This window comes from Homalodisca vitripennis, chromosome 8 (assembly GCF_021130785.1).
Source record: "Homalodisca vitripennis isolate AUS2020 chromosome 8, UT_GWSS_2.1, whole genome shotgun sequence".
Lineage (NCBI taxonomy): Eukaryota > Metazoa > Arthropoda > Insecta > Hemiptera > Cicadellidae > Homalodisca > Homalodisca vitripennis.
In genome coordinates, this window is record NC_060214.1 from 114,742,010 (window position 1) to 114,761,764 (window position 19,755).

The 19,755-nt window shown below is 33.1% G+C and overlaps 1 protein-coding gene across 1 annotated transcript in view; it reads right to left on the bottom strand.

Moving 5' to 3' along the window:
* LOC124367936 (FGGY carbohydrate kinase domain-containing protein) overlaps nucleotides 1-19,755 on the bottom strand; it is a 53,407-nt gene that overhangs the window by 14,674 nt on the left and 18,978 nt on the right. Inside the window, exons 6-7 of the mRNA XM_046825148.1 lie at nucleotides 16,583-16,768; nucleotides 10,496-10,700 (exon numbers count right to left, since the gene is read on the bottom strand). Coding sequence (XP_046681104.1) covers nucleotides 10,496-10,700; nucleotides 16,583-16,768 — 391 coding nt within the window. The remainder of the gene's footprint in view (nucleotides 1-10,495; nucleotides 10,701-16,582; nucleotides 16,769-19,755) is intronic.

Genomic DNA, 19,755 nt, shown 5'->3' on the forward strand with positions numbered 1-19,755 from the left:
CAGAATATTCTGCAAATTTGAATTTGTCAAATTTCCCTACAGTGGACACAAAATTTAAATTTGAAATGGCAACAGAAAACGAAATTGAAAAAATAGTAAATTCTTTTGAAAACAAATACTCAACAGGAAATGGTGACATCCCTATTATGATCATTAAGGTAGCCTTGCCTTTTATCAACACTCCGCTGACCCATATAATTATCATTCTCTAATTTCAGGAGTATTTCCTGAAAAATTTAAATTAGCTCGTGTCATTCCTATTTTTAAAAAGGGTAATTTGGAAGATGTCAAGTGTTACAGACCTGTATCTTTACTTCCTGTATTTTCAAAAATTTTAGAAAAAGTAGTTTTTAATCAATTTTATAAATACCTAGAGTCTAATAAGATACTTGACAAAGAACAACATGGTTTTAGGTCCAACAAATCTACTATAACAGCCAGTGTTGAGTTTATAGAGTCGATTATTGAATCTGTCGATAAAGGTGAAAAAGTAATTGGAATCTTCTTAGATTTGTCAAGAGCCTTTGATAGCGTGGAACATAAGAAGTTAGTGGATGTGCTTCAAAATCTAGGAGTGGAGAACACTGAGTTAACTTAGTTCAAATCATATCTATCACAAAGAAAACAATATGTTGAAATAGACCATTTTCTTGGATAGTAAAAAAATTAAGTATAAAGAAAAATATTCCTCTCACCTTTTAAAAGTACAATATGGAGTCCCACAGGGATCGATTTTAGGTCCTTTATTATTCCTGTGCTACCTAAAAGGTTTACCTGGAGTAGTACAGGATATCAACAATAAGGTCTGTCTTTATGCAGATGATACTAATGTAATCATAAATGCAAAAACTGAAGAATTAGTTGAATTTTCATCGTACATTGGCCTATCATTAATAAAAGACTTTTTAAACAGTAAAAACCTTCTTTTAAACTCATCTAAATCTAGTTTTGTTTCCTTTTCAACAAAACAAACAAGGAATAAAATTTTTCCTACAGTATTTGTGGACAATGAAATATTGGAGCAGGTGGAGGAAACAAAATTTCTAGGCTTGACTATAGACGAAAACTTAGCCTGGGAAGAACATGTTAATCTTGTAATTCGTAAAACGTCTAGCGGTCTTTACGCTTTAAGGAGACTAGCCCATTCATGTAATATTGAAACTTTAAAAAATTTATATTATGCTTTAATCCATTCACATATTTCCTACGGAATTTGCATTTATGGATCAACAACAAAAAGAAATATGGACCAACTTTTAATGCAACAAAAAAGGGCACTAAGAATCATGTTTAATTTGAAGCAAACAGACTCTGTTAAACATTTGTTTTCAGAACTTAATATATTTACAGTTTACAGTTTGTACATTTACGAGTCAGTTAAATTTGTATTTATCAGTAAAAGAATTGCAATAGGTAATACATCCCATAGGTATAACACTAGGTCACATAGATTGGTTGAACCTCATAAATTATTATTTTTTGAAAAAAAACCCACTTTTAAAGGAAATAAATTTTTTTAATATTTACCCCAAATCATAAAAAAAGAGCAAAACCCTAATACCTTTTTAAGTTTGTTGAAAAAATTCTTAGCACATGCTGCTTTTTACTCTATAGAAGAGTTTATTTCTCACAACAATTAAAATGTCAGCAATAAAATATGTTAGTTTGGTGGTTATAAAAAATTTTAATTAAGTATAAATGAGTGTGTAATGGCATTGTTCTGTCTTTAGATTGTTTACAATTCTGTATTGTAATGATAGTGTACTACTAAGAAAAAAAAAATATATATATAGAAATAAGATAAAATATGACACTATTCTTGTACTTACTGTGCAAATATGAATAAAGATGATTGATTGATTGATTGATTGATATCTATTCAGATGTGTTTTGTATTTTGACCCTTCCTCTGAACATTGACTAGAGTCTAGTCAGTGTTTCATGTTACCACATATTAAACCAACAATTCAAATATTAACCCAAATAATTTTATAATGTGTGTGTTATTAATGAATAGTGTTGTCAAAAGAGGTAGTTAAAATTCAACGAATATGATGCTAGTAAGTTTTAATAAAACAAATGTTAACATGTAGATTGTTTGGACTACTGTGTTGAGATTGAGCTCGTAATGTAAACGAACTTCCAATTACCATCACAGTAGGAATTTTCACTCTACGGGAATGAAAGCTATGTTGGCTACCATGCTGGCTGTCAGAATATCAGTGAAAAAACTCTTAAAAAAATGTCCTTCAATAAAATAAATGACTGGAAATGCAACAAATGTAATACAGACTCTTCAAACCTACTTTCTCAAGTGACAGCTGATTCAAATATAAGCTTCCCCTGTAAAACTAACACAAACATGAACAATGGTCCTGAAGTTTTAAAGGTGTGAATGCAGGATCTGTCCTTGGACCATTTTTATTCATCATATCAATGAATGACATAGCTTTTAATTTACCTTGCCCATCAGTTTTATACGCTGATGATACTACACTTTTGAGCTGGAATAAAAGTTTGGATACACTGCTTGAGGACGAAACACAAGCCATAGAAACTGCATTAGAATGGTTTGAAGCAAACAACCTTGTTATAAATAGTAACAAAACAGAAAAAATTATTTTTTCCTTGACTCACTATATTTATAAAGATGTAAAGCCTGTAAAACTGTTGGGACTTCACCTAGATAGTAGATTGAGCTGGGACCAACACATTCAAGAGTTATGCAAAAAATTATCTAGAGTCACATTTCTTTTACGTAAGCTTTTGAATTCTGTGACAACGAATATGCTAATTACTACCTATTATGCCTTTTTCCATTCTCATCTTAGATATGGCATTACACTATGGGGTAATAGCTGTGGTTCTCAAAAGGTTTTCATATGGCAAAAGAGAGCCCTAAGGGTAATAAAAAAATGTCCCAGAAAGAGAGTCCTGTGAGCCTCTTTTTAAAGAACTACAGATAATGACTCTACCTAGCCTATACATTTACTGTTGCTTGGTTGATGTTAAAGAAAATCTACAAACACTCAGGGTTAGACAAGAAGTTCACAGATATCCTACTAGGAAAAAACCATATGATAGAAATGTTACCAATAAAATTAGAAAAAACTAGAAGTAGTCACTGTATTATGAAATTAAAGATGTTCAATAAACTGCCTCAAGAGGCATGGCATGTAACATTAAAAAGATTTAAGGCAGTTTTAGAACATTGGCTCAAAGATAAAGCGTTGTACTCTGTACAAAGTTATTTGGCCTGTGATATTAGTACCTTAAGATTTTAAAATTAGTGTAGTACCCCCTGTTATTTATTTAATTGTTAATAATTTATCTATTACAATTTATCCTTTTGTAAATTCTTCTGTTATATCGTTGTTAAATTTTTAAATTTTAGCTAAATTAGAGCTAAGCCTGGTTGATGAAAGAATGTAATAATTATTACCTGTAACATTGACTAAGCCCGCTAGACAAGTTTGTTAATGTACACAATATATAATAGTGGGATTTAAGCTTTAGCATAGAATGACTTTGTCGATTGCATATTTTATGTTTAAAGACAATAAACTTTCTCATTTCTCTTTCTCCAAACATTTCTATTAGAGAACTTGAACATAGCCTAATTGAGAACAACTTTTTTGAAAATACAGCCAGTGAAGAGGGAAAGCTTGAAATGGCTGCAAAAATAGGCTCTGTACTACTCAACGAGAATAATACCTTGAAAGAACAAAACATCAGACTCAAAGCTGAACTTGCTAGCTATGAAGAACAGATTGAAGAACTTAATAATGAAAAAGAAAGATACACAGAGAGACTAGAAGCACTACAACGCTGTCTAGACGATATGCAAGCTTCACTTGATAGAGAAACCCAACTGCGACGGAAAAAACCAAGATACCTTTTGATGAGCATGAGTGTAAAATGGGGCAAATAATTTGATTACATTTGTAAGATGAATGAGAAAGACAAAATAATAAAAACCCTGCAAGTTAAATTTGAAAATCAAATCGACATCAATATGTCCAAATCAACCATCAGTACCCAAGGCATCGAGAATGATCCCTCATCTGCAACAGCCTCTCCATATCTGCTGCTCCAAATCCTAAACATAAATAAAAAACAAGAAAATATGGAAAATATGATGATAGCATTGTCTTCACAGCTTCAATAGTTGTCTACTAATCAAACAAAACAGCTCAGCAATTTGGATCATTTAACTGTGGAGAGTAAACCTATCTGCACTCAAATTTTAAATTATAACCTGACTAAACCCGGGACAAATGAATCACTGACTTCGACCCCAGGAGCCAGACAAACCTGCAGACAAAAACTGTACGAAAGTACAATGACTAACGCCTATCCAACATCAACCCAGGAGCCAGACAAACCTGCAGACAAAAACTGAACAGAAGCACGATGACCAAAGACTACCCAACATCAACCCCAGGAGCCAGACAAACCTGCCGACAAAAACTGAACAATAGCACAATGTCTAGTTGGAAGACTTATGCCCATCCAAAATCAACCCCAGGAGCCAGACAAACCTGCCGTCAAAAACTGAGCGAGTTGAAAAACCTACTAACAATAAAAGAAACAACGTTTTCAGTGTTTCCTTACAGGTAGCAAGATTTACAGCTAATAAGGACAGGCAAGGGGGTGTGAATCCAAAAATAAAAGTGCTGGCAAAGAAACCGCCAATAACTGCAAAAGTCCGCAGTCATTATGAAGCTCTAGAAGAATTCTTCGTAAAGCACATAGAATCCTACAAAAAAATCAATGAGAGCTATAAAAGTAGTGCTATTGAATTAGAATTGCTGCCAGAGCACTCTGAACCTAACCCTTCAGATGAACCTTGCACACAGATGGCAACCTCCTCAACAGGTCCTTTTTTAGAGGACAGCCACCTGAAAAAGGCCACAGAATAACAATTAACACTCAAAGGCCTGGTTTGGATGGAGAAAAACATATTGTCGATTTTCCATCAAAATGTCAACCGGATCAGTAACAAGGTGGAGAGATTAAACCATTTATTATCCTCTCTCAAGCCAGATTTGGTAGTTGTCACAGAACACGGACAACATGCAAATAACATCATAAATACGCAATTAAATGGTTATACTCTGGTCTCCGCATTTGGAAGAGTGCATAACATTAAAGGAGGGGTAGCAATATACAAAAGTAACAAAATAGAGAATGAAACTACAAGTTTGGAAATGGAACACCTCAGTATACCCCTAGTCTGTGAAGTAACAGTTGCCTCTATCAAACTTTCTGGAAAAGAACAACTTTATATGATAGGTGTATATCGGCCTCCTAATAATCTGATTGACATCACAGCAGAAGCTATCGAGGTCCTTCATAAAGTTCTGGATAACATTCCGACTCACAGCAGAATTATTTTGATTGGGGATATAAATATTGACATTTTAAGACCTACTAGGGAAACTATTATGTTTGATGAATTTCTTTTGTCCCATAACATGACACGACTCCAACTTTCAGCGACCAGAGTATTTCAAGGTCATCAGTCCTCCATAGATGCTATCTGCACAAATGCTGAAATTGATGAATCTCAAGTGAAAATTCTCCATACTGGTATAAGTGACCATTTCGGACAACTTTGTTATCTGCCTCTGTCTGTTGAATAAAAAAAAACTACTACCTCCTCTCATCGACACGTAAGTCCAGAGAACTTAACAAATCTCAAACGATATTTGGCTGAGGAATCTTGGACTAATTTACTTCAACAAGATAGTGTGGAAGAGGCCTACAGACAATATTTGAAGACAATAACATACTTTTTAGATCTCACTTGTCCAATCAAGAAATTCAGAGTTGTGGCAAAACCAAAAGCTCGACCATGCTATGACGAAGAAGCTCTCCGCCTAAAGAAAGATTTTCTTAAAGCAAATGAGAGATATTGTCTTTCTGGCAGCCAAGAGGATAAACAAACTTCTACGCAGCTAAAGAAGGCTTACGACTTAAAACTAAGGACCTTAAGACAAGAGGCTAGTGCTGCTCATATTGACAATGCTGCTAACAAAAATAAGGCTGTTTGGGAGGTCATAAACAGCGAGAGAAATCATCAGCACAAGGACACAATTTCTGGATTTGACTTCATAGTTAAAAACGGAGACAAAATTGACGACCCTATAGATATAGCCAACCATTTTAACAACTATTTCTCAACTATTGCTGATGAAACTCTCAAACAGAACCTGTGCATCAACCCAACAATGCAATTTGTTCAGAACCCACCTGTTGGAATGCCACTCACCTCTATGGAACCCACATCAATTGAAGAAATAAGTAAAGTAATAGACTCACTAAAAACAAAATCCTCTTTTGGCTTAAATGAAATATCCTCAAAAATTCTAAAATTTTGTAAAAATGAAGTAGCGGTACCGATTTTTTATATCACACAACTGTCTCTTCTGCATGGTACTTTCCCCTCAAGTATGAAAATTTCCAAAGTTATCCCTCTTCACAAAAAATCCAGTAAACACCACATAGAATTAACAATCTAAAAAACAAAAAAAAGCAGTGGTTTTGATGAAATATCGATGAGTCTAATTAAGAAGGCAAAAAAACCATTAATTAAACCAATTACTCATCTTATCAATTCATCTTTTATTTTAGGTAAATTTCCATCAAAATTAAAAATGTCTAAAGTTATACCTTTTTACAAAAAAGGAGACAGAAGGAATGTTGAAAATTACAGGCCAGTATCACTCTTACCTTCCATTTCCAAAATATTTGAGAGAGCTATGTGTAATCAACTTGTAGATTATTTGGAAACAAATAATTTAATTCATAATTGTCAACATGGTTTCCGTAAAGGGAGATCAGTGACGACAGCAGCCACTTCCTTTATTGAATCAGTAATAGATGTTTTGGATTGTAATAAAAAAACTGTTGGACTTTTGATAGATCTTAGCAAATTCTATTTATCACTCCAATTTACTAGAAAAATTATACAAACTAGGCATTAAAGGCAAATCTTATGACTGGATTAAATCCTACCTTGAAAACCGTAAACAGTTGGTTGAATTAACCTATCTTGATGGTAAAAATATCGTAAATCATTACAAATCTAATGCAAAACTCATAAAACATGGTGTCCCTCAGGGATCAATTTTAGGACCAATACTATTTGTTTGCTATTTAACAGATTTTCCAGAACTCTGTTGTTCAAGTGGCATTTGCTTATATGCAGATGACACAAGTATTAATATAAATTAACCTTCCTGGAATGATATAGAAATTAAATTGCATAAAATATTAATAGACCTTTCACAGTACTTTACCAAAAATAACTTATTGAAGACTAACTTGAAAAGACTAATCTCATCTCCTTTCAAAAAAGAAACATTAAAAATAAATCTGATCCAAAAATCTGTACAGGTGATTTTGAAATTAATCAAGTAAATGAAACAAACTTTCTAGGTTTGAAACTGGACCATAGCCTCAGCTGGGACGCACATGTCCAGAAGGTTATGTCAAAAATATCATCTGGTGTTTATGCATTGAGCAAATTAAGATACCTATGTGATCATAATACACTGAAAATTGTATATTTTTCTTACATTCATTCAATTATCAGTTTTGGAATCTCCTTATATGGTGCAACTAGCCAAAAAAATCTTGATTCTATTCTAAAAATGCAAAAAAAGTCTATTAGAATTATTCAGAACCTGAAACCAAAAACCTCAGTTAAAGAACACTTTTCAAAATTAAACATTCTTACAGTTTATAGCCTTTATGTTTACGAAGTAATTGTATCTTTAAAACAAAGATATCATGATCAAATATTTAATAGTGATTTTCACATGTATAACACCAGACAAAGTAAAGATTTTGCTATTCCCACTCATCATTCGGCATTTTTTTGCAAGAAACCTCAGTATGCAGGAATTAAATTTTTTAACAAAATTCCAGAACATATTAAGGCTGAACCATCATTCAATAAGTTTTAAAAAATACTTAAGGATTAGCTAACAATCAAAGTATTATACTCTTTTAAGGAATTATAAATGCAATAAAGTAAAATTAGCCTAATTTTAAGAAATGTTGAATACTTAAGTTAATGACACTATTCAATGTATTGACTGTAATACCTATGAATAAAGAATTATCTGAATCTGAATCAGAAAATTTTAGGCCAATATCTTTAATTCCAACTGAATCCAAAATTATTGAGAAAATTGTACTCTCTAGACTTTTCAAGCATCTTCAACTGAACAACCTTTTGACAGAGGAACAGCATGGTTTTATTAAGGGACGATCCACCATGACTGCAATAGTAGATCTGTTTGAGCACATTGTGGACAATATCGAGGCTGGAAATAATGTAGTGGAAGTGCAACTTGACTTGAGTAAGGCATTTGATTGTCTAAGCCATGACTTGATTATAAGAAAAACTTTTTCATCTAGGAATCCAAGGAACAGCACTTTCATGGTTCTCAGCATACCTTGAAGGAAAAACGCCAGGTTGTAGAAGTGACTCAGACCATAAAAAGAATTACTACAATTTCTAGATCTGAGGTCCTGTCAATGGACCGTGGTGTACCGCAAGGATCTGTGTTGGGGCCTGTACTTTTTTATATTATTTACTAATGATTTTCCTAACGTTTTACATTCATACAGTAATTTAGTCATGTATGCTATGGACTACTGTAGAAACAATGACCTGGTTTTCAATGAATCAAAGACGAAACAAATTTCATTTGGGAACAAGAAGGATGACATTTCAGATCTACCAAATCTTGGTACCAGCTCAACTAATTATCTTGGAATCACTGTTGATGACAAACTCTCATGGCTAAATCATATTAATAACTTATGCCTTAAACTTAGCTCAGCAATCTGTGCCATGAAAAGGACGAAAGCTATAAGCACGACAAAAGCTACAATAACAGCCTATCATGCTCTGTTTGAAAGCCATATGAGATATGGCTTAGCGGTTTGGGGTGGTTCAACTGAAAGAAATCTTCAACGAATCCTCATTCTTCAAAAAAAGGCTCTAAGAATCATGGCCGGCTTGGGATTTAGAGAGAGCTGTAGAGGGGTATTCAAAGAGTGGAGGTTATCAACAGTAGTCAGCCTTTATATTGTAGAATGTATTGTGATAGCTACAACTCATAATGTCCAACAGCACCAAGACATTCACTCTTACAATACTAGGCATGCCAATAACTTTACTTTGCCAATCCACAAGTTAAACTCTCTCTGAAACAAAAACCAACCTATGCTGGAGCAAAATTTTTCAATAATCTCCCTGATGAGCTGAAGAAAATGGAAGGAAGGAAGTTGAAGAAAAGCCTGCACTCCTGGTTCCAAGAGAGACCCCTTTACTCAGTAAAAGAATTCTTGAATTGGAGAACCGACTCGCAGAGAATGTGAAGACCTAGGCAGCTAATGACAACAAACCTGGGAAAAAATGTTTAAGATAATTTGTATTTGACACCATTTCCTTCTTGATGAATGTGAAAATAAAGAATTGTCTTGTCTTGTTACTGAAGAGATCAGTTTGTCGTGATCTTATTTTTTTAAATCATGTTAAAAGTTATTTTTCCATATTAAAAAAATATTCTGCCAAACAGTTGCAATCGAATACTTCTATACTGGCTATCCATCAATTGTGTTTCATTTATGTTTAACTAAAATTGTGGCATTTACTTGATTGTTTGTGTTAGGTATTTGTTACAATTTTGAAGAAGGAGAATGTATTAGATATTTAAACCTGCACAGTTATTTAAAATTTGTGCTGCTGTTTTTCGTGCAAACAAGGTCAAAGTACAAAGGAAACTTTATATTTTAACAATTCTGTCTTTTATTTCACTTTTTCCGCTATCCATCAGGGGTTGTAAATGGTTTCTAAATAGAAGTATATTTTCAAATTTCATGATGGTTTTAAATTTTGTTGTAAGAACTGCACTATAAATTACCACTCATCTATTACAAAATACATTTTTAATATGTATAATATAATAAATTATGACATAAGAATTATAAAATAATTTTCAAGGGCCAATGAAAAACCTTGAGTTTTCTTGTGAATTTGACGCATTTTTATGACTTTTAATATAAAAGTATGTTAATTTCATATTTTCGTAAAATTTTAAAAAGTCTTACTTTTAGATGTATTTACTAATTGTTGGGTATCTTGATTTATTCAATAACAATTTTTTTAGGAACTAGGCAACTCAAAAGCAATGCTAAATCTTGAATTATACCACCCATTCAGTGTAGACATTCATAAATCTTCTCTTTACCCAACTGATTCATACAAATCTACCGAACTGTTTTTTAGTGTTTGAATATTACTTGTATTCAACAAAACAAATCTTAAGTTTCGAGTAAAAATGCTGATTTAAAAATACAAAACACATATCACACAAATCACACAAAAAAAAAAAACAGTTAACCATACAAGTATTTTGAACAGTTTGTTTTCAAGATAAGAACATAAAGCTGTCAGCTACAGCAAACATCTCACATGTGAGGCGTCCGAGCTCGCAGAGAGGCAGTGGCTGGATGAGTGTCGATGATGTGATCTAGGAGGCGCCCCGTGGCACTCTGCCCCCCCTCACTCAGCCACAGCCCCGGCACCATGGCGCTGTAGTACGGCCCCCACACCCCCGGCACAAACACCGGCCCACGACTGACAGCCATGTGACACGTAGAAGTTCCACATATCAGACCTGCCACATACTCTTTATAAGATGTGAGTTACAAAGTTTTCCCAATTGGGGCTGTGGAGAAAACATTTTGGACAGTAAATTTGGTCACCCAGATAGAAAGAGATATAGAGCGTAAATCTATAGCCTAGGAGCCAAGAGTCAATGAGGTTCAGGTTTCATGGGAATGGTATTTGCAAAAAAATACTGCCTTAGTACACAACCTGGGTTTTCTTGAAATCAAAAGAGGAATTTTCCCTATGAAGAAAATCGGTAATAAGGCACTATAATTTTGGTGGAGTCGAAATGGTGCCATTTAGAAAGGTTACAAATATGAAACGATCATTTACATAGTACACAATAAACTTTATTTTTACCATCGTTCAGTGATACAATAAAACAGTAACACTACATTTCTAGATCTGCAATCTGATATCTTCTTCAAGTAAATAACTAACCTAACACATAAATTACAAACTTGGTTACTGTAAAACAAATCATACCAGAGCGTTGTGACACGTGTAAGTCAGGAATCACAACCACCATGTTGTGTGTCAACTTCACTAACTTAAAACTTTTTTATTAAGTGCATGTTTTAGACTGCAGATCTCTAAACGTACTGTTACTGATCTTTTGTATCACTGAATGATGGCAAATGTCCGGAAAATCCTATTTACTTTACAATCCTTCCATCGTCAAAAACAAACTTCAAGCAAAGAATTTTTTTTACATTCATTGAGAATTACTATTACGTCAAAACAGTGCTATAATTTACGTATGAGTTTCAATATTCCTCTCATAATTCCAATTTAGGAATTCATCAATTGTATAAAAAGGATGGTACAACAACTGTATCCTTAGCTCTCTCTTTGTGGTATCACAACTGTTCTGAGATTTGATGAAGACTCTTTATTGCAATATCTTTGAGAAATGTATGGCGTTAACACCCATTAAAAAGCCTGGATCCTGCGTTTGATGGCTTTTCTGAACACAGTGCCATTCTGTGTACTGGTACAGTAAAATCTGCAGCCTGGCGGATGTTGTTTGAAAGCAGGTCTTTACTCCTTGTTATTTTTTTCTCAGATCATATTTTCTCCAACTAGACACACATGAAATTGACTTTGAGGCACAGAACTGATAGTCATATCTTCATCAGACAACTAGATAAAGATACTGAACGTCATCACTTTGAGGGTCTGAATTAGCTGACGCTGATTTAACATTTATTTGTGTCTAAGTTAGAAGTTTTTCAAGCTGAGCTGAAGTCAAGAATATGAGCTGAGAAAAATTATCATTTAATATTTATACCACTTCTGATACCTTATTTCAACCTCCACAAACATTAATGCAGCTGATGATCAATATGTTGGAGAAACTTCTCTATCGGTTTCTAGAACAGCAGGCTATGTGGTTATACGATGCAAACTCGCTCTCATGGCAATTACAACTCAGTCCAAATTTGAAAAACTGACTAGTGTTCAATTCAAAATTCAAATCACACATACCGAGAACGATATATAAATATTTTAATTTAAGAATTCATTTACCCTAACTGTAAATTTGTAGTTTTTCTCGAACTTTAGAGGCAGATGACTTATCTATAAACAAAGGAGTAAGAAAAAGTGCTATACAAATAGTATTACTGAATAAACCACAGCAAACTCATGCAATCCCTGTAAATCCATTTGATCCTGAATATAACACTAATACGTCATAACTGATGAACTGTAACTTCTTTACAAAAAACTGTTTTCTACAATAAATTCTTATCAACAGAAATGGTTTCTGTGGGCAAAGCTAAATAATTTCCAATTTTCATAACAAAACATTGATAACAAGCATTAACTTCGGAGAAACATCAACACCTGTTACCAAATGTACACCTCAGAATTACACATTAGTGGTGTAGATCAAAACAAATAACACATGTTGATCTATGTATCTAATGATAAACTCTCTGAATTCAAAATATCCATTGTACAAATAAAAAAAAAACATTACGCATTATAGTTGGTTTATATTTTTTAATTCAAAATTAAATTTCTGAAATCTATAGATTTTTGGATTGATGTGAGGGGAAAAGGTTCAATACAAGTAGTAAACAGCAATTTTACATAACCAACTCTTCTGATTGTGCTTTATCTTCAGATAATCAGATACAGCTTAGATCAATTAAACGTTACTTGAATACTCACCTTCCTGGAACATAAGTGATAAGCTATCAAAAAACTGAAAATAGAAATCATTTAAGACATTGAAAATTTGATTATGAAAACGTGTTAAACTATGTGTTATATAAGTACAGTAGTGGATGGAAAACACTCTGTACACATCAAAAGCTCTCTGACATTACAAAATTAGGTCTAATTGTATTTTATCCACTATTATGTCTTTAGTATAATAAGTGTCCACCACAAAAACAGAATCATCGATATTTCTTATCATCTAAACTACCCAACAATAAAAACCAAAGTTACGTTACACATATTTCAAATTACACCACTGATTTTTATAGCTATGTTTTAATATCATAAAATGTAATACTTTTATGATTAATTAAACACTATCTTATGTGTATTTATTAAATGTAACAAACAAAACTGTGTAAGGCTTACTACTTCCTATTTTGAAGGATAAACGTGTCTGACAGCTTACGACACAATTAACACTTTTTCACCACCATTTTACTTGCGGCCAAACAAATTTCAAGTAGTCTTAGGGAAGTGGTTAAAAGAAAATGTTTTGTATTCTATACTAAATTGTATTCATGGCCTGTGATATGAGTAACCTTATACACAAAACCACAAGAGAGTGCAGTTGAGGGAGGAGCCTATTTTGCCCGTGACCTTGGAGCGGCCAACGAGAACTGAGCGACGTTGCCAAACTTGTTCCCCGCTGTAACCACAAGCCGCGCGAGTCCAGTGTTCTTAAAATACTTAACCGTTACGCTCGAAAGAAATGTTAGAGCTGTCTTGAATTAATTAACTACGTATTACGAAATGTAATTTTAAGGTCATTAAAAAAAAAAAAGTACATTTCTGTAGCTTATTTCCATGTTGAGTTAAATGGATTGAAATAAATTATTGTATTATATTACTCATATACGAAGATCGTAGGATTAAAATCTTTAGCCGAAATATAAATTAAAAAGAAAACATAAAAATACCGCAAAAACGTTAATTTCCCGTATTTAACAGTTAGATAATGCCATTATCACTGATATATAATAAGGCATTACATGTTTGCATAGTATAATCATGTTATGTTAAATGGATTTTCAATTTGGTAAGAAAGTTATCAAATACAACTGAAATATAATATATTTCATATTTATTAAAAATGTATAATATATCATAAAGAACATATTATGTTCTTTTCCATAAATATACTTATTCAGTACATAACGGTGGGAATTGTTGCCGCAACGGTTTTGTTACGCACTTCGGTTCTCATAAATTTATAACCATTTGAAAGCATTTTTACAACCTGGCTATTAATAGTCTTGAATCTGTGTTATGTAAAATTGTTTTCACACGTGGGTGATTTAAATATTTCAACTGGCCATAGTTGAAAAATCATTCAGCACAAGTATTTTTATAATATGAATGCACTTTCTTATAAAGTTCTAAAGTAAGTTTTAAAATAGAAGGCCCTAAAAGTTATTTAGTGGAAAATTTGATTATTTCATAATTTAAAAATATAATTGTTCAATAATTTTAAAATTGATTATATTGTTAAATTTTTTAAATTATTTTTAATCAAGCAACACGTCATGCAGTGTCCAATATAAGCAACATGTATACTAATTTTGTGTGTGTTTAGTAATCGTTTAAAATCACTGAAAAGATTGTTGTATCGTATGGAAATAAGCAAGTACTTTACTCTGACTAACTGACGGGACGATTTGTTTGTTTTAATCGATAGTTAGTTTGTAATAACATTAATAAACTATACAAGTAATTTAAATATAATATAGCAAACTGTCAACGCATTTTAAATATTGTTTTTCAATTATACTGATAAGTTTTAAATGTTTAGTATCAGTGTTAGTTGTGATAGCGCAGCAGTTTATCAGCCACAATGCGCCAGCCGTGCCGGGCGGCAGCGGCAGTTGTGTGGCAACGTCGCGCAAGCCAGTCCATTCTATTGGTCGCCGCCAACTGCACTCTCTGGTGGTTCCTTGTATAATTTTTAATGTTAACGTAGTTCTTTTTTTCTCATGTTTTTTATCTTAACTAAATATCTTATGTGCTTATTCTTGTTAACTAGTTTTAGATTGTTTTTAATGTTATACCACTTTTAAGTTATTGTTAATTCTTTATATTTTTAGCTCTTTTTACTTCACACTTAATGTTGACGTTGTTATGTGTATTATTGTAAATGCTTAACAACAATAAAATTTCTTGAATCTTAAACCGTTCATCAAAAACCATACAAAAGATTTAACTTTGTTTGAATTAATTTTTTTTTATTTGTTATTTCATACATTTAAAAAAAATTGCAAAAATCAGTTGTAAGGAATTATAATTATAACATTATTTTATTCAATAGTTTAGGTACTTCTAGTTAATATTTGGTTTGTTAATTTCACTATCATGGTGGCCACTTATTATACTGCAGCCACTAATATCTTGTGTAGTGTGTGTGAATTGTGCAAGAGCTGAAACTGAGCTTTATTATCAGAGCTATATAATCTATCTGTAAAAATATTTTACTTGATTTATTTTTTCTAATGAACAATTGTATGACAATATAACAGGAATGTTACAAACTCATTCTCATCAGAAATGCAACAAAACCAACTGAAACATTTTGATACTGGTATCCGGTCTCTTCATCAGGTGTACAAATCTAAAATATGTGGTTAAATAAACATGTTGGTAAAAAAAAGAGCAACAAATAAGGTGCTGAACATGCCAAAATCAAGCTACACAATAATTGAAAAGTGTACATCAAATCCACAACCAACATCAATGAAATATAAAACACCCAAAGAATCAATGACACACGTAAAATCATAAAATCAGTCCACAAACCAGCAGCAGAGACACGACACAGGTTGTCTGGGAGTCTGGGTGGCATGGCAGATGTCTGCAATCAAAGAGCATGGCTGCATGAAAGGTGAGAAGGAGGCAACTAGTCAGTGACAGTTTCATCCTGATTTTCCCCACAAAATAATTCCATAAGTCGAGGACTTAACGCTAGATGTTACATTAATACTTACTGATTTATTATGTTCTCTAGTTAATTTTTGTTTTCGTTATTGCAAACCAAAATTATCTTATTTCAAGAGTTGGTTGGCTCTCTGAAGGTTAGGTTAGTCTGCTAGTTTAATAATATTAAACAGCCTTAATTAGTTACTCCTCAAAGTATTTTCAAATTAATAGTATTGGACAATTTTTAATATTTTGTCTTGCCTACGTATTTTAGAAAAAAATGAAATACCTAAAACCGGAAGTGGGTTACAATGGCTGGAAGAAGACACTTTTTTACTAAAGTAGAATTTTCAGGCCACATATGTATTTTTTTGATCTGGCCGACAATGCAAATAATGCTATTAGGACACCAGGAATAACTTAGTCCGAAAACAGATGATATGGGCCAAAAATATACTTTTTTATTTAAGAAGTTTTTCAGACAGACGCTATATTATCATGCAACAACGCAAACTCCACTACAGCCTGTGAAAAATAATTTATTTAAACCAGAAATGCTTCTTCACACATTAAACATGAAATAAGAGCCCATGGAAATTTTGTTTGGCTTTTGGATCTTTTAACAGTTAACACTGATGTAATAGGTAACTGCTAATTATAACCCTAAAGAATTCATCAACAATAATAAAATGGTACATAACATTTATGTTTCTTCAACAATAACTATATTCAAAGGAATGATGGGCTCACCTAGCCGAGAACAGTAGTCCGTGGACTTGTTAGAGTCTGCAGTGCAGCCAATCATGCCCAGCCCACCAGCATGGGCATCGATGATAGAAGTAGCAACAGGCGTACCAACCCGCAGACCCAGTTGTTCGGCTGCCTGACTGTTCAAACCAGAGCCACAGGGGGTACCAGGTGCTAGTACTATGCTACCTGTACACAAGTATTGACAAAATAAAAAACATTTTTTCAAGAAGAATACCGCTTCTTTTCTTTTTTTTCAACAATTTGATTATTTATTCACATACACAATTTTATTAAGAAATGGGACAAAAATAGTATTCAGGCTAAAAATATAGGTAAAGTAAAACTAAAATGGATCCGGGAACAGGCACCATTCAGTACTAAAGTTACTATAGAATTACATCAGAGTACCCACACTACATCTACATGGTCATAAACAATTTGTCACTTTTAACAATCTTTATTCCTCTTGTCTGGATGTCACTCATGGTGTGCCACAGGGCGCTATCCTTAGACCATTGCTTTTCCTGGTTATGATTAATGACCTAGGTGAGAATGTGCCATCGGAGGTTGTCTTGTATGCTGATGACACCACTATCATCAACAAGCATTTAAGTTGCAGCCAAGCATTGTAAAATTCAAAATTAAATGAAAAATTAGCTCAAAATTCGTTGGCTGCGAATCATTTAGTCTTAATTGAAGAAAAAACAAAGTATTTTTATATTTTATGTATATGGGAGCGCCGATTGCCGAGCGGTCTAAGACGTCGACCTTTGAGTCTGAGTTAGAGATAGCGCAGGTTCGAATCCTGTCTGTGACCCTTGCACTTTTTATCAGTACCATTGACCTTGTACTGTATCGACTCTCCCCCTTATTTTGTTTGATAAGATCCTCGCACAGGCCAGTGGCCTATGAAGATGGGCAGAATAAGGCTTAAAAGGGGATTGGCTTCTCCTTTAAAAAAAAAAAAAAAAAAAAAAAATTAGGCATAAAAGAAAAATCTAATAACAATTTTCCAAAATTTCTGGGCTTAACCTTTAACCCAACTGTGTTGGAATCAACATATTATTGGCCTCAAAAAAACTTTGGAGAGTATTTTTGCTCTGAAGCGCCTTAGTGATGAATTAGATAGGGACAGTCTACACAGTCTACACAAGCTTACTTTGGGCTGTTTCAGACCCATATTAATAATGGTCTAATTGTCTGAGGTGGTGCTTCACTATCACAGAAGCACAGGAGTCATACCAGGAGCTACTAAATTTGAACATTGTAGAGAATTATGTAGAAACCTCAGAATTAATACTTTGTTTTCCCTCTACATTATTAGAAGTTTGTTTTGTTTAAAAAAAGTACCCTGAGAAAGTGCAGGTAAGAAATTAAATACATTCTCATACTAGGTTTAGTTGTCTTGTTGATGTACCATCTCATAGGTTAAACAAAATGTTAAAAGTCATTTGATCATGTCCTGCAAGTTATTCAATAAAATTCCTCTAACTGTAAGGCAGTTAAGCTACTTTCAGTTTAATAACAAGTCAAATTTTTCTTAAACAAGCATTTTATTTAATTAGTGAGTGTGTATCCGATCAATTGACTGAAGAAGGCTTCTTGTCATAAATCCCAGGGTTGCATATTATTGTGACTTGCCTTATACATTTCTAATGAAATGTCTCTTTGGTGAATAAATATTCTATTCTATTGTACTAAAACAATATATTAGCTTACCCTGATGTGTTCAATCGAGAAAATTGAATTCTTGCGCTTACCAAACTATTCTATCAACCCTTTTACCACCATGAGCAGATTTAATCAACCGCCATGTCTGATTCGAAGTCCGCCACAGGCTGTTGTGCTCGGCTTAAGCATTAAGACTGAGAAATACCACGGGTTGATTAGATCTGCTTTGCGTATATTTTTTATAACACACTTATGTTTTACTGATAAACGTAAAATTTTCACCAATTACAAAATTAATGTACAAGAGAGTGATAGAACAATAAAAGATATTAAGTACCTTGAGATTTTCCCCATTGGGAACTATGTTAAACCTCATGCACTTTTACACCTTTATTTTTAATCGTAACGTTTATGGGAGATGTCTATTGTCTATTGTCTATTGATGTCTTCATTGTGAAGACCTTATTATACGCATCCAAACGCTTATTTCCTTTTTACGATATTTTTATTGACTATTTAGAAAAAATCTCTAAACTGTTTAGTTTTGTACTTTCGTACAACAAAACTAAAAAGTATTTGGATGCATATTAATAAGTTATGTATCTCCCATAGCACTATGATTAAAAAAAAAACAAAAACAGTAAAAGTGCACGAGGTTCACAGTTGCCACAGAGAAAATTTCAATGTTTCTCTAGAACCAGCTCTTAAGCAAGCACAGAATTAGTGACAGTGGATGACAAGTTATCTTATCACAACTAAGCTCCAATTTCAGATACTGTTTTTATATGGTTGGAATCTCTAATGTTTTAGACACAAATGGTGATTTTTGGAGATCAACTGTACAAGTGTCTAGGACTGTAGAAATGTCTGGCAGAGTATGAACATCGTGCAAGTCTGCTTAAAAAAAAAATAATTAAAGCTGAAAACCTATCCTTCCCATTCAAAAAACGTCATGACAGAAGCAGAACTAAATATTCTAGAAAGAAACTGAGTTGCTGTTTATATACTGGTATCTACGTCTCGAAATGGCATTTTCGATATAAATGTGTACTATTTTATTGGCAAAGAACTCAAAAGTAAAATTCAAATTCTTAAAATAATACAAACCACAGAAAACACAATTGTGCAAGAAAAACAAAAGTTTGAAGATTATTTTTGACAATGGAAGGATTGTGAAGGAAACAGGATTTTTCCGGACATTTGCCATCGTTCAGTGAAACAAGAAATCAGTAACACTACGTTTCGAGATCTGCAATCTGATCTCTTCTTCAGGTAAAGAACTAACCTAATACATAATTACAAACTTAGTTTGTACAAACAAGGTATTAGGTTAGTTCTTTACCTGAAGAAGAGATCAGATTGCAGATCTCGAAACGTAGTGTTACTGATTTCTTGTTTCACTGAACGATGGCAAATGTCCGGAAAAATCCTGTTTCCTTCAAAAACAAAAGATGATTAAAACAAATTTGATTAACCCAATGAGGTAGTTCAGTTCAAGTAGT